Source organism: Tasmannia lanceolata, unplaced genomic scaffold (assembly GCF_043159265.1).
Source record: "Tasmannia lanceolata isolate RefF3 unplaced genomic scaffold, GAP_Taslan_0.1 ptg000025l, whole genome shotgun sequence".
Taxonomy (NCBI): Eukaryota; Viridiplantae; Streptophyta; class Magnoliopsida; order Canellales; family Winteraceae; genus Tasmannia; species Tasmannia lanceolata.
In genome coordinates this window covers 10,128,825-10,143,039 of record NW_027518702.1, presented here as the reverse complement: position 1 = coordinate 10,143,039, position 14,215 = coordinate 10,128,825, and the positions used below count along the sequence as shown (strand labels likewise).

Sequence of the window (14,215 nt, the reverse complement as noted above, 5' to 3'; positions counted from 1 at the left end):
TAATGCCAAGTCACAACTCACAAGTAATATTTCCAACCATTAGGTATGTTCTTAGAACTGGTGCACCAAGAGTGCTCACATTGCATTTCAGAGAGGGGAAGTTAATTGTACCTCTACCAGATGATCCCCAGACATCTAAGAAGATGATCTTCCAAGTGATTGCAAATAAGTTAACAGGAATTGGGGAATACCAAATGAAGGTTGTTAAGAGTCTAATGGGGCTCAGTTCCCTCACTGCTCTGTTCTTTCCTCATTTAGAATGCTGGTCTGGTAACATCAACCAACCCATGTAACTCTTGAGAATAAGCCAAAAATAAAATTAAGCAATATGTGCCTCAGAAAGCAATAAAATGATCCATACGTAAAGTACCAAAACAGACATCCCTTCACTCTTCAGTCTGAATCAGAATCATGGATCAGTGAGGATCTGACGGCCCTGACTCTGCTGTTATCTCCGTTATCGTCATCACCATAATCTTCGTTGTTTTTCTTTATCTCATTGATTATACCTGAAATATGATGGTTCAGTGAATGCACTTAAATATGGTGTAAAATTGAGCAAGCAAAAAAAAGCATACCCTTTTTTATGAGCAGATTCTCTAGAGCATTTGTTGCGAAATCGTCCTTGCCTCGTAGATCTTCAAACCCAACTACCCTATCAGTGGCAATTCCTTTCCTGAAAGAGAAATCTACAGTTAAACAAATGCTTTTGCTGAAAAACCTAATCCTGCTATCTAGTGCAGAATCTTACACTTTGATGTACTACAATGCCTTGTCCAAGATGTTGCAATGGCTTAAAATGGAATGCTTTATTGCAAAACTAAAAAACAGATCAGAAGAGCAGCCTCACCTGAACAATACGACACAAGGTAAAGTTTTGACCGCTAGTTTGGCTACAAAAAAGGGTGCATTCTGCAATCCAAAGCCTGAAAGTTAGGTTTCTTATTTGCAGTGACAAAACAAACAGTAAAACGTAAAGTAATACCTAAACTAATACCTCAGCATCTAGCTTGATGAACTTGGTATCCAAATGCCTAGGCGCAAGGGACTTCAAATGTTTATCCATTATCCTACGAAACACAATCGACACAACGCCATTAAAATTGAGTCAAACACCATCTATCCTTTGTGAATAGTATTGAATTTAGGGATATAATTTACTTGCAGCGGTAGAATTCCCGGTGGTAGAAATGACATATTACTTTCTCGCTTCCAGTCACTTCGCCCAAGAAATCCCCTTCAAAAATCTCCCGGTATTCTCCATGGCCGTGCTTTTTTAATGCCTGCCGCTTCTCAGCTTCTCTCTGTTGGAATAGGTCAAAGCTTTTTACGGGGGTTTCTTACACGGTACAAATTGGTACTGAGTGCAGAACTTGGGAGGGAGGTTGGTGCAGGATAGGAAAATAAAATCCATAAAACTAAATACCATGGAAATAAAAATCCTAAAAACTAAATAACATGGAAATAAATCCCTAAAAGTCCTAATGGGCAAATATGCCACTTATTGGGCCTACAATCCGCATCAGAGGTACTTTGAGAAATTTTTACCTTGAGTGCTGCTATCCTGTCTGCATGCAATTTTTCCAGCTCTGGATCCTGAAATGTAATAATAAGTAAATTAAGGTGCACAGATGATTAGGGATGATTAGATATACGGCTTGGAAGAAAAGTTGAAAAATGGATATATAATCCAACTTACATCCATCAATTCATCAAGATCAACTTCTTGATTGGTTGCACTGGATGCCTGTGGATTTCCTTGAACTAGCAATTCCTGTAAGAGCAGTGGTGGTTATATTAAATCCTACTAAGATCTACACAAGAGCAAAGTACTATGAACGGCTTGTGGAGCAGTTTTTTTGGAGAAGCATTACACAGGACCATATCATTGAATGCACCTTTCAACACATGCCTGCATGCAATCTAGATTTGCTAATTTGTTTCCGCGAGATTGATCAATAGGGATCATTTAGCTCTATGAGTACGTGACTAATTTTCTCATGTGAAATTTCAGGTAAACAAAAAATTGTATTTACAATAGGAAATATCTTTTGGGATGGACATCAAGTTTGCAAAAGAAAAGGATCATGTATGGCATGGAGCCATTGCCACGTGTACGGCAATTGAGTCCGTGAATATTGTGGGCCAGAACAATTCCGGCCTATTGCCCTTGATCCCACCCTCATCGGATGATTCTAAACCTTTCATCAAGCATGATGGAAAAGATGTCCTAAAGATGTCTTTAGGCAGTTGTTTTTTGCATGCCTCAATCTTGTCACTGAGATAGTCGTGCTAGTTGAACTCTTTACAATAAACCATATTTTTTGTTGTGCATGTTGAGGCAGAAACCAAAGCTTGATGTGATCTACAGGAGAGGGCATCAAAATGATCATACCTTAAAATTCCTGCAGGATTTCTGGTTTTCTCATGTATTTTATTCTGTGGTTCACAAACACATGATTGGTTCTTTAAGATCTATAGCAAAACCACACAACTAATGCAATCCTTTTGGTTACCATTCAAAAAAAAAAAAAATGCAATCCTTTTGGTGCTTAATGCTGGGACTGGGATTCAAAGCATGAACAGGCCACTTAAAGTTGTGGATGGAATTGACGAGAGATTATTGTCCATTTCTATAGCAAGCTGAAATGAAGATAACCACCTAACCAATTACTGGCGCTCTAATGAGCCCCGGCAAAACACGTCATTCAGTCTCTCTAGCTGTGAGATAGATGCATCACTACTAGTAGCAATTCAAAAACATGCACAAGCTAACTTAATGCAGTTGTTCCATGCTCACCCAGAAAAGGAAAAACACATCAAATGGCAAAAAACAAGGACCAGTAAGCTGTCTTCTTCTGTTCTTCTAAATAACATGTTTGAATGTCATACATACTTGCATTTGATACTAAATCTAAGCATCAATGATGCAAATAAGGATGATTTGTACTATTTAATAAGTCATGTATTTTCTTTAAATGATTGTTGATGGAGTAAAAAGAGGTAGGGGAAGACCGAAAAACAACTTGGGTGGAAACAGTGAGGAAAGACTTGAGGGCTACGAACATAACAGAGAACATCACCTTGGATAGGAGAGAATGGAAGAAAATGATCCATGTAGACGAACGCAACTAGTGTCAGGATTAGACTTAGTCAATTTGAGCCAGGTAGATCCTTTCACCTTCTTCATGAAAACTTTCTAAAGGATTCATTAGCCGACCCCACTAGTTTGGGACAAAGGCTTAGTTGAGTTGAGTTGTGTATTTTTTTTAAATGATTATTTTTCAATTTTTTGGTAGGTAAGCTGGGATCGAACCTGCTACCTCTAGGTTATTTTTTCATTTTTTGTATTTTAAGAAAATATGTAGAAATCATAGGTGCTTGAATCTGGCCATACATCCATGCACAAGCGAAGCTGATATTAATAGTGGATCAAGGGTAAGAATTTTTTTTTTTTTTTGCGGAGTGGTGTTACACACCCTGGCTCAACAGGGGTCATAAACTATGGTGCTTAGTCTATGGTGCTTAGTTCTTCTGGAGTTTATTTTGGTTACTGGAAGGAAAGGAACAAACATATTTCAAAGGGGTCACCAAAAACCTTCGTAGACAGAGGCAACAAATCTCCTATTGATTTGCTTTGTGCCAGTAGCCTTCCTGAATTTAAAGGCATTCAAATCAACTCTCTTAGTGTAGTGGGATGTAGTTTGGTTTAGTAAGGTCCCCTCGTCGACAATGGCCCCTAAATGGATTTCTCCTCAAGATTTTATTATGCTTAATTTTGATGGGTTTTGTCTGGGAAATCCAGGAATTTCAGGCGTTGGGGGCCTCATGTGTGAGTCAGATGGTGTGACCAAATGGGCCTTCTCTGGTCCTTCGAGTGTCTGAGATGCTACCAGTGTAGAAATGTACGCTCTCCTAGTCGGCATTTGTCTAGTGAAGGAGGCAGACCTTGACCAACTCATAGTGAAAGAAGACTTAACATGATCTGGTGGATAAGCACTAGGGTGACTTTCCCATGGAGATGTACGAATGCGATGTAAGAGATATTGGAACATTATGTAGGACCGGGAAGAGAAATAGAAGAAATGGTCCTACATCAGAACGGTTTTCGGGATACAATCAAATGTTGTCACATTTGGAGGTGGGCTAACAGTGAGGTTGATTGGCTAGCTAGAGCCAGAGTTGGCAGGCTAGCCTTGGAGTTATTCGATTATCTACACCTTTGATTCTTGTTTAGCTTTCTTACACTATTCTTTTTTGTTTGGCTTGTAATAGACCACATTAGTCTATTTTCTTAATAAAATCATTGCAATTCAAAAAGAAAACATAAAAGATGCATAAATTTGGCACCGGATGCACGCATGTTTTATTATTTTTAATGCTTTCTTTTAAGGATTTTGTTATCGTTAAAAAACAATTGAAGGATGGGTGAAGTCCATCAAAGGTATAGATAGTTTAGGATTTAAAAAAAAAAAGAAAAAAAGAAAGAAAGAGACTACAAGGGCTATATATATATATGAGAAAAGGGTTTCTGCGCTCGAGCACAGAAACAAGCGTGGTGCCACATTTGGGGGGGGGGCGATCCAAAGCATTCATTTGACGGGCTTTTCATGGATAGGGTGCCCACCAAAAATTAGCTCCATTGGATCAGCTTAGGGTGTCCATTTGTGGGGTGGAAAAATGGGCAGATTAGTGGACAAACAATATCTGTCCATTTTCACCCCCACAAATGGACACCCTATGGTGATCCAATGAAGCTGATTTTTGGTACACACCCCATCCATGATGGGGCCTTTCAAATGAATGCTTAGGATCACTCCATCAATGTGGCCCCACCGTTGTTTCCAGCACTAGAGCGCAGGAACCCTTCTGTGTGTGTGTGTGTGTGTGTCTATATATATATATATATATATATATATATATATATATATATATATTGATCGAGGGAGATAAACAACTAAGGCTAAATGTTGTATTTCAAAAGGGTTAGGGAAAAAAAGAGCTACATACAGATGCCACCAGCTATTTAGTCTTTAATATAATTCCTACCCAGCTGGCAAAGTCACCACACTACCAGCCCATGTCTGATGTAGCCAGTGCTGCTGAAAAAGGTGTCAAGGCACGCACTCATATGATATCAATGAGTCAAGTCTTAATAGGGAGATTAATCAGTTAAAAGAATACATATAGCCCTTCAAATCAACTTGGGAATTGGGAGGAGTATGGTACACTACCATATGTGATGGATGGATTGGTCCTGAAAGAAGATAAGTAATAAATTTCAAGATGCAGCCCTAAACCCTCCAAACAACGCCCATGGATGTTTCCACATCAGCTAACGGGGAAAAAAAAGAAAAAGAAAAGAAAAAAGGCCGAAATAGCCCTTCTACTATGCTGTCTAGATGATTTCATCATATAAAGATTTGTTTGGTTGTCACATATTTACTTAAATTGAAAGCTTATCCCGCAGATTTTGCATGTGTTACATGATTTTCTGGGATTTTGGTGTGTTTGTTGAAATGGAAGCTTATCTTGAAAAAATGCATGAGATGGAAGATTTGTTGGAATTGGGTAGAGTTGACTTGACTTCCCTTAGGTAAATGAACATTTACTAAAGGAGTAGATGCAATTACAGTCATGGGGGGTGGGGCGGTCTGGGTCAGTTATAAGTCTAAGAATTGTTAAATTTTTAGGTCAAAAGTAGGAGAAGAAGAGAGGGTTGACGGGTGTAGAAACTCATTCATTTCATTTTTTTTTTCATGAAATTTACAGCCTACACAAATTCAGTATTCCAATATAGTAGAAACTTCTCCAAGCATCCATGTAGTCTATATGCTAAAAAAGGTTATTTGCAGACTCGAATCAGATGTGAACCTTCAAGTGCTGCTAAAAGTATGAAGTTCCAACATTTGAGTGGTGGATCTGCTGGCTTAAATCTAAATAATAATTATGTTAATTTTCAGAGGTAGCGGCTTGACTTATCACAAATTAGGATTTTAATGAAGCCCTCAGAAACTTTATTTCTTAAGAAGTTCGTCCATACAAATATGACCCAAGTAGTTTCCAGTTGTTACTTGCCAGTCGCTTGATGAAAATAAGAAATCAAGATAGTTACTTCGAAGGCCTTACTCTTTACTCAAACAAACATTTTTACGCTTTGATTTTTAGCTGATTGCCTCAATGAATTATTGAGAAGATGCCCTTGACCTAAGTAAGCACTGAGAACCTTTAATCAAGCATGTTTGTCATCATGTTGTGAGAGAAATAGGAGCAGAGGGCCATTGGTATAGGCAAAACGAGCGAATAGATTGGAAAAAGGGCAAAGTTGGAGAAGCTTGTGTGCGCATGCTGCAATATGCATCTGCGACTTATAAACGAGAAGACAATGAAAGAAAATAAGGGCTTTTTTCATCCAACTAATTTGGACAATTTAAGAACATGATACATTAAATCCATAATTACCAAAGGAAGAACCATGAGCCTTCAACCAAGAGTATGATAATAATTTGAAAAGAATGGAGGTGGATGATACCAATGGAAATTTACTTTAGTATAAGACCATGAGAAGGATGGGTGCTCTGAGAATCATAGATGACGGTGATGGAGATGGTGATGGTAACGTTGGTGGCAATGGAAATGGTAAGGACACCTATTCAATTTTATTGATTCCTAAAATAGATTGGTGTTGAAAAGGTATAGGTGCAGGTTGGAGATGGCGACGGTGACCCAATTGAGTAAACCAACCCAATCCTAGTTGATGATATGGGGCCTTCTAATGATGTTGATATGTACCATTTTATTGATATTGTGGGCCAGGAGATGATGCTCATGGGTATGGGGCATACTATTACTCTCCCCCACATGACTAGTACCTTATAGAAATGGAGATGGTGATGATTTTGACTAGGCTCCTAATTATCGTATCTGAAACCACCGAGAGGTATGCACTATGCAATATATGCCCTAAGTTTCATACTTCTCATAGACGTGATACTTTATCTCATATTAAATGGTAGTGACATGTATGCTTGAAGACAATTTACTGACAGCACCTTTTTGTCTAGATTATCCAATCGCCGAGTTGAACTATTGGCCACTCGCCCATTAACCCATTCGCGCACTCGCCAAATTGCCAGATTCACCAAGCAGAAGCATGTGGGATTTGAGACACTGAGAAAAAGTTTTCTAAAAAAAACCTTTCGGCCACCTTGAAGACAATTTACTACTTTACTACCTAGAATTATTGTTCGACTAAAATAGATTTTGTTTCCCAAGGAATCCATATTACACGTTCAGTCCCCTCTAAAGGTGATAAAGTTGCTTCAAAATTACAAGAAACTTTATTCTCCAGGCAAAACTGGGTGGTTCCAACTTCATCTCCCAAATTAAAATTACAATTCCTCTAACAATATGGATAAATTCATTGACAGTGATGTTCCGATGTTGTCACAGATGTGTCCAACGTTACAAGATACCATCAGAACAAGTTTTGAATCAGCCTAGCCTTTTCAATTAACTAAGAAAGCCATCTCTCCTTAACCATAATTAATAAAAAAATATAGTATATCAGCTCCTTGCTGAATTTATATTTTTGAGCTTTAGGTATTTGGCAAGCCTACTTACTCAGACAAAAGGTTTTAGGAGCACCTCAAGAGGGAAATTCCCTTCTTTCCGTCGCAAGAATGTGCAGTTCCAGCATTTAGGTGTCAATAAAAATTACAGTACCTTGACACTAAATCTATTCATCACACTTGGGAGATAAACTTCCAATTAATGTATGTAAATGAAATAATCGGGCAAGTAGCACACAGTAGCTCAATCATACGCTAATCATATCCTATTTCTCAATCTCCAACTGGTTTTTCTTCAAATTTCCTTCCCGTTTGGATCATTTTATATGTACTTTCTATTTTTTCATTAGTTTTGAGCTACAAGGAATGATAGCAATCCACCGTAACTAACAGGAAATGTGTGGTAACATAGGCACAATACGATTCCCCACATTGTAGTTCCAACCATCCAACACGCACCCAAACAAAAAATAAATGATATAATAATAAATAAAATGAGGATGAAATTACTAAGAGAAGCTATCATGGTATACTACTCTCAGACTACTTTCGTGGAATAACAAGTGCAAAAAACAGTGACAACCGGATTGACTCTTTGATGATTGATGGAGCTCTTAGTGACAATAAAGGAATTTATCACAAAGGAGAACATGGAATGCTACTCTCGTCTGTATTCGTCAGAATTCATCAACCGTCTAAAAACTGGACGGTGTGCCATTAGCAGCCTGGAGGAGAGAGACAATAATCCTACAGAGACCGTTTGATGAAGCCTCTTTGCCTTAGGGGGAGATAAAGCACCAGTGCCTGATAGGTTCAGCCTTGCTTTTTTCCAAAGCTGCTAGGACGCAGTGAAGCAAGATCTCCTAAAATTCTTTGCGGAATTCTACGATGGACTTGAGTTAGATAAAGGGATGGGAGCAACATTCATTGCGCTCGTTCCTAAGGTAAAAAGAGCAGTAAATGTGAGTGACTTCTGACCAACAAATCTAGTTGGGTGCCCATATAAGGTGTTGGTGGAGAGATTGAAGATAGTGCTACCAAAGATCATATCAAGCAATCAGTTGGTCTTTTTTCAAGGAAGGCAAATCCTTGATAGTGCATTGATTGCTAATGAGACAATCGACTACTACTTCAAGAAAGATGATAGGGCTTTATCTGCAAGTTGGACACGGAGAAAGCCTATGACAATATCTAATGGGATGCTTAATCTATTTGTTGGGGAGAACGGGCTTTGGAGATCGATGGTGTGCCTGAAAAAAGAGTAGTGTATCTTCAACATGGTTTTCAAATATGATCCATGGTACACCGAAAGGTTTCTTCAATCCACTAGAGTCTTGGGGTAGTGCTTTCTATTTTGTGATAGTAGCCGAGACATTAAGTAGATTGGTTGATAAGGGGAAAAGTAAAGGGCTCATTGAAGGCTTTATGGTGGGAACCCAGTAAGAAGAGATAATGGGACCCAATTGAGGAAAGAGTGGATAAAAGATTGGATTTCTGGAAGCGTAACTTGGTTTCTTTAGGGGGAAGAATCGCATTAATTAAAAGCAGTTTTGGCTAACATACCGATTTACCAACTATGAATCTTCAAATGCCCCATGAGTGTCATAAAAAATTGAGCAAATGTAGAGGAAATCTGTATGAGGAGGTGCGGTTGAGCGGTCCTTCAGGGTTTGAAGATCACAGACAACATTTCCTAAAGAATTTTTCTAACTATCAAATATACATCCTATGAAGTTCCATATTCAGAAGATCATCTCAACAACTACATGTTTTCAATAAAGAACTATTGGGGTTATTTTAACAGATGAACGAGAACGTAAACCTCTCATCTAGGCTAAAGTAATTTCTAGAACAATGAAAAAAAAAAAACTGAAAATAATGAAAATAAGTTGAGAAATAGAGAATATTAAGAGACATAGGGCTAAAAGAAGATGAAAAACGAGATCTAGTAACTAAAAAGGAAATGGGTTTTATTAGTATCAATCAATGAAACTAGAAACTGGGTTTTTCTGATTAAAAGAAAAAAAAAACCCAAATAACAAGAAGATAAAGAAAATAAAACCTTCTGATAATCACGAGCGGCAGCTGCCATTGCATTCCCGAATGCTAATCCCGAAAAGGTCGAACGGAATGAATCTGGATCCATCTCTCTCTCTCTCTCTCTCTCTCTCTCTCTCTCGTGGAGAAAATCTAAAGTGAACCAGAAGAATCTGGGAGAGTGTATGATCTGAGTTATTAAAAGGGCAGCAGGGAAAATACAAACTTTGATTTGAAGGGAGCTGGTATTTTGATTCTGAATTTAGGCATTTCCACCCATCACGTGGGTGGAAGTGCCTAATTTTTAGGGGGACAATACCAGCGCTCTGGTACCGAAATGGCCGAAACGTCACGGAGTTGGTACCTCACTTTTTGTTACATGGATTAAATATCGTTTTGGGTCCCACCTTTTTGATGAATCCGCACATTTCATAAACTTGATAGGCCTTGTTTTGTCAATCAACGGTGGGACCCAATGACATAGTATTACCGCTGGGGTTGCAAAGTAGCCGAGCCGAACTTTGGGGTGTTCGTGCTCGTGTTCGGGCCTGGCTCGTTTAGTAAACGAACGAAAACCCAAATCAACATTATTCTCCTGATTCTAAACAATTTATTCACTAAAAAAAAGCATGCCCAAATCATTTTTTGTTGAAATCATGCCCAAATCCGGCAAGCTACGTTTGTGCCATGGTAGAAATTATCATGAAAGCCCTCTCTCCCTTCAATCAAATTCCCAAAAAAAGCATTCCCAAATCATTTATTCACGAAAATCAGAAACCCTAAACATAGAGATTTGAAAGAAATAAGAAACCCTAGATTTTTAAATCTCAAAAAAATAAACCATAAATCCTAGATCGTTGAAACCTTAGATTTTTAAATTTCAAAAAAAAATAAACCCTAAACACTAGATCGTTGAAACCCTTGAAAAGAAACCCTACAATTTTAAATCTCAAAAAAATAAACCCTAAACCCTAGATCGTTGAAACCCTTGAAAAGAAACCCTAGATTTTTAAATCTAAAAAAAATAAACCCTAAACCCTAGATAGTTGAAACCCTTGAAAAGAAACACTTAAATAGCTATAAAACAAGGATAAAAAGTTCCCTCAAGCCTAGCTTTTTTTGGTAGATTTAGGGTTTCACCAAAAAAATAGAAAATACAACACTAACCTGGAGTCCTTTGAATCGTTGAATGGAAGCTGATTGAAGGGAGAGAGTGTTAGGCCTAAAATCGGTAACAGATACGGCAGTGACGTAAGAGCTGGGCTTGAGGACCCGAAGAGCGGAAGTGAAGGAGATTGAATCTTGCACAAGAGCAAACGAGGTCAGAAGACTAACCCGGAGTCGTTGCTCCGGACGGGCCCTTCGACACTCAAGTCAGTATGAGCAGGAGTGCAGAGCCAAATTTTAAGGAGCTTAGAAGTTCTTACCCCTCGCTTTGAGCGTTAAGAGGCCTTTTATAGGGGGAGACATGGGGTGGTTGGATTACCTACCCCAGGACAGGTGTCGGCCCTTTTGTGGGTTTAGGTTTACCCACTCTTAGGTAATTACCGGATTGCCCCTGGACCGATGCTGGATTTGAGGTGGGCCCTCCTAGGGCCACGTATCGACAGCTCATTAGTTGTTTTTTTTCATACCCCATCAGAGAGCATTGGCGAAAGAGCTTGAGGGTATATGGCTTCTTCTTCGAAACCCTTGTTCTTTTTTTTTTCAAACGGAAGGAATAACCTTTTCAAGTAAAAAAGCTTATCGTTCGTTTGCACGAGGAGCACTACGAAAACCCTTATTTTCTCCCTTGTATTAACGAAAGGAACATGTCGAAAACCCATATTTTTGCCTTTGCGTTAACGTATCGTGGCCCACACCTAATCAGCCAATGGGAAAGCGACTTTTGAACTCGAACGCATATAGTGTTGATGCGCTCTAGCGCATAATCTTTTTCCTCATATATATGATCCAAGCTTTAAAGCTCGGCTCGGTTTTATGAACCGAGCCTAAAAAGTTCACGAGCTTGTCCAAGCCGAACTATACAAAGCTCGAATTCGGCTCGTTTATTTGATGAGCCTAATTTTTGGGCTCGGGTTCGGCTCGTTTAGTAAATGAACGAGCCCGAGCCGAGCTCTTAATGAGCCAAACCCAAACATGTTTGTGATCCAGCTCAATTCATTTGCAGCCGTAATTACAGCTGGGTCACACCCGGCTGAATTTGATTAACAATCGTGAGTCCAACAATTAGTTTAGGCCTCCACCTTTCCGGCATATGGCCGCAACTTCGTGACATAAGTCTACACCCTTCTAAACCTACCTTAAACTTGGTAGAAATATTTTTGCAATCTAATCATATATTTTTCGGATCCAAAATTCTAATTTCCACTTATCATTTTCACCCCTAAATTCCCCTCCTTAGATCTGTCATACATCAGTTTGGTTCAATGCCCTGCATCACATCACCCAATCTTATATGCTGCTTTTAAAATTTTGATTAAATTTGGGATCCACTAATGTCACTTGTTCGGTTATGGGTCTCCTATCCACCCCGGCTTTATGCCCCTAAGAGATGCTGAAAATGTATCTACACAGTTGAGGGAGAGTAACACTATTGTACTCGACCCACGTCGCAGGGCCACGCCCCTCAGAGATGCTGAAAACGCATCTACACTGTCGAGTGAGAGAGTCCACATATGTAGCCCAACGACTCCCCTCCCTTTCCGATATGGAATCTCATAATCCATCCCTTTGGGGCCAGCGTCATCACTGCCCCCCCCACAACGCGCGTGCACACACACACAATCCATCCTTTTGGGGCCCATCGCTGGCACACCATACTAAGGGAGGTCCAGCTGTGATACCATTTCTCAAGGGAGGTCCGGTCCAATCTTCTTTTTTATAGTTCCATTTTATCAGATGTCTCTATAAATGGGTCGAGCACATTAGTGTTGCTAAAAAACAAGACCGAGGTGGATAGGAGACTCAGAATTGGACAATATTTACACAGCAGGCGTGGAGCGCTCGCTGATTAGCAGAGGAAACAATGATTTTTTGGAGCTTCTGCAAGCGTATATTAGGAGAAAAAAGACTAAAAAGGGCTGGAGGATTCGATGAACATGATTTATTTTCATGGAAGAACCGAGGAATCTAAGGTGTCGAGAGAAAGAGAGAGAAATGGCAGTACACAGATGGGAATTCTAAGTAAAGTTGGCTTTTAGAATTTATTTATAGGATTTTCTTTAAGTCCATTGATCAGAGCTTGCTCACTGAAATTACTAAAATACCCTTATAATTTTTCAACCCACACAGAGAAGCCCACAAAGCTTTTATGTGGAATTTTATCTTTTTGTGGATATGTAATCCATCTCTCATTTACACTTGGGAATGGGTCCAAGGATTTGATATGGATTAACGATTTGGTGGGGCCCACTTGTCTGGGCCAGAGCCCAATATCACGTTGACCCAATCTGTTTGCCATTTTACCCCTTAAATAGTAAGGATTAGCAGTTTCTTCTTCTTCTTCTGGCCAATTGCCCATTAATCGTGGGCCCATTAATTGTGGGCCCATTAAGTCATTAACGGTGGGCCCAGGGGCATGAACCGTGCATAGCTAAATTTTTAATATTATACGGATGCATGTTCTACATAAATGACTTTATTTCATATTTATTTCTCGAGGAATGATAGGTGCAAGGCCCTTTTTATGCAAGTGCCGGAGAAGGGCCCTTGAATAGATCCACGTCATTTTAAAAGTGGGTTGAGAAACTGAATTCGGTTGCACTTAATGACGTGGATCTATTCAAGGGCCCTTCTTTAGCCCTTGCATAAAGAGTGCCCTTGCATCTATCATTCCTCTTATTTTGATTAAGATTTGATGTACGAAAAACTATTTTATTAGGATAGTTATTTTTAGGGAAAATTACATTTACACCCCATCTAGTTTCTGGCACATTCAACTCTAACCCTGACTTTCAAAACATGACAAGTACACCCCCCGAGGTTTCAAAACGTGACAAGTACACCCCCTTCGTCAACGGTCCGTCAATTTAACTTGACGGAAAGACTGAAACTAATCATGGTTAATATTTTGAGGACAGAAATACCCTCATTTGCAGAGGGATTAGGGTTACGTCATTTTCTACTTCCACCGTCGCCACCTTCGGCCATTGCCGCCGTTGTCATCTCTGGCCACCGACGTCACCTCCACCACAGACAATGAAACCCCACCCCATGGCTACATCAAATCCACATTTCAAGAAAAAAACATTGATAAAAACAAAAAAGCTCTAAAATATTAGGGTTTATGTGCAAATCATGATAATGGTGTGAATGAAAACAAATAAAACTCTTAAATCGAGGGTTTATGTTGATAAATAAACAAGGGTTTGAATCAAACCCTAATTTTTAGTTTTCAAGTCTAAAAACCCTAATTTTAGTTGGGGAAGACGAAGGCATTTTGGTCATTTCCGCCTCGCCGTCTACTCCGTCACATTTAAAAAAACTTCAGGGGGTGTACTTGTCACGTTTTAAAAGTCAGGGTTAGAGTTGAATGTGTTAGAAACTAGAAGGGGTGTATCTGTATTTTTATTATCACGTACAAAATATTATATACCATAGGAAAA

General features: G+C 39.2%; 1 protein-coding gene across 1 annotated transcript; it reads right to left on the bottom strand.

The window, feature by feature from the left end:
• Nucleotides 1–9,934, bottom strand: LOC143858183 (thioredoxin domain-containing protein PLP3B-like). Its single transcript, XM_077368824.1, has 8 exons — nt 9,634–9,934; nt 1,700–1,774; nt 1,549–1,596; nt 1,162–1,304; nt 998–1,070; nt 851–912; nt 579–676; nt 1–509 (listed from the first exon to the last, which is right to left on the bottom strand). The coding sequence occupies exons 1-8, from the start codon at nt 9,715–9,717 to the stop codon at nt 394–396; spliced, it is 699 nt and encodes a 232-aa protein (XP_077224939.1). The 5' UTR covers nt 9,718–9,934; the 3' UTR covers nt 1–393.
• Nucleotides 9,935–14,215: the final 4,281 nt, after the last annotated feature.

Bases quoted from the DNA above. Each gene is read 5' to 3' on its own strand.
- LOC143858183 (XM_077368824.1), bottom strand. From the start codon at position 9,717: ATGGATCCAGATTCATTCCGTTCGACCTTTTCGGGATTAGCATTCGGG. The intron at 1,775-9,633 runs GTTTTATTTTCT...CTGCTCTTACAG, and splicing joins CCGCTCGTGATTATCAGAAG to GAATTGCTAGTTCAAGGAAA. The intron at 1,071-1,161 runs GTAAATTATATC...TGTGTTTCGTAG, and splicing joins CGGGAATTCTACCGCTGCAA to GATAATGGATAAACATTTGA.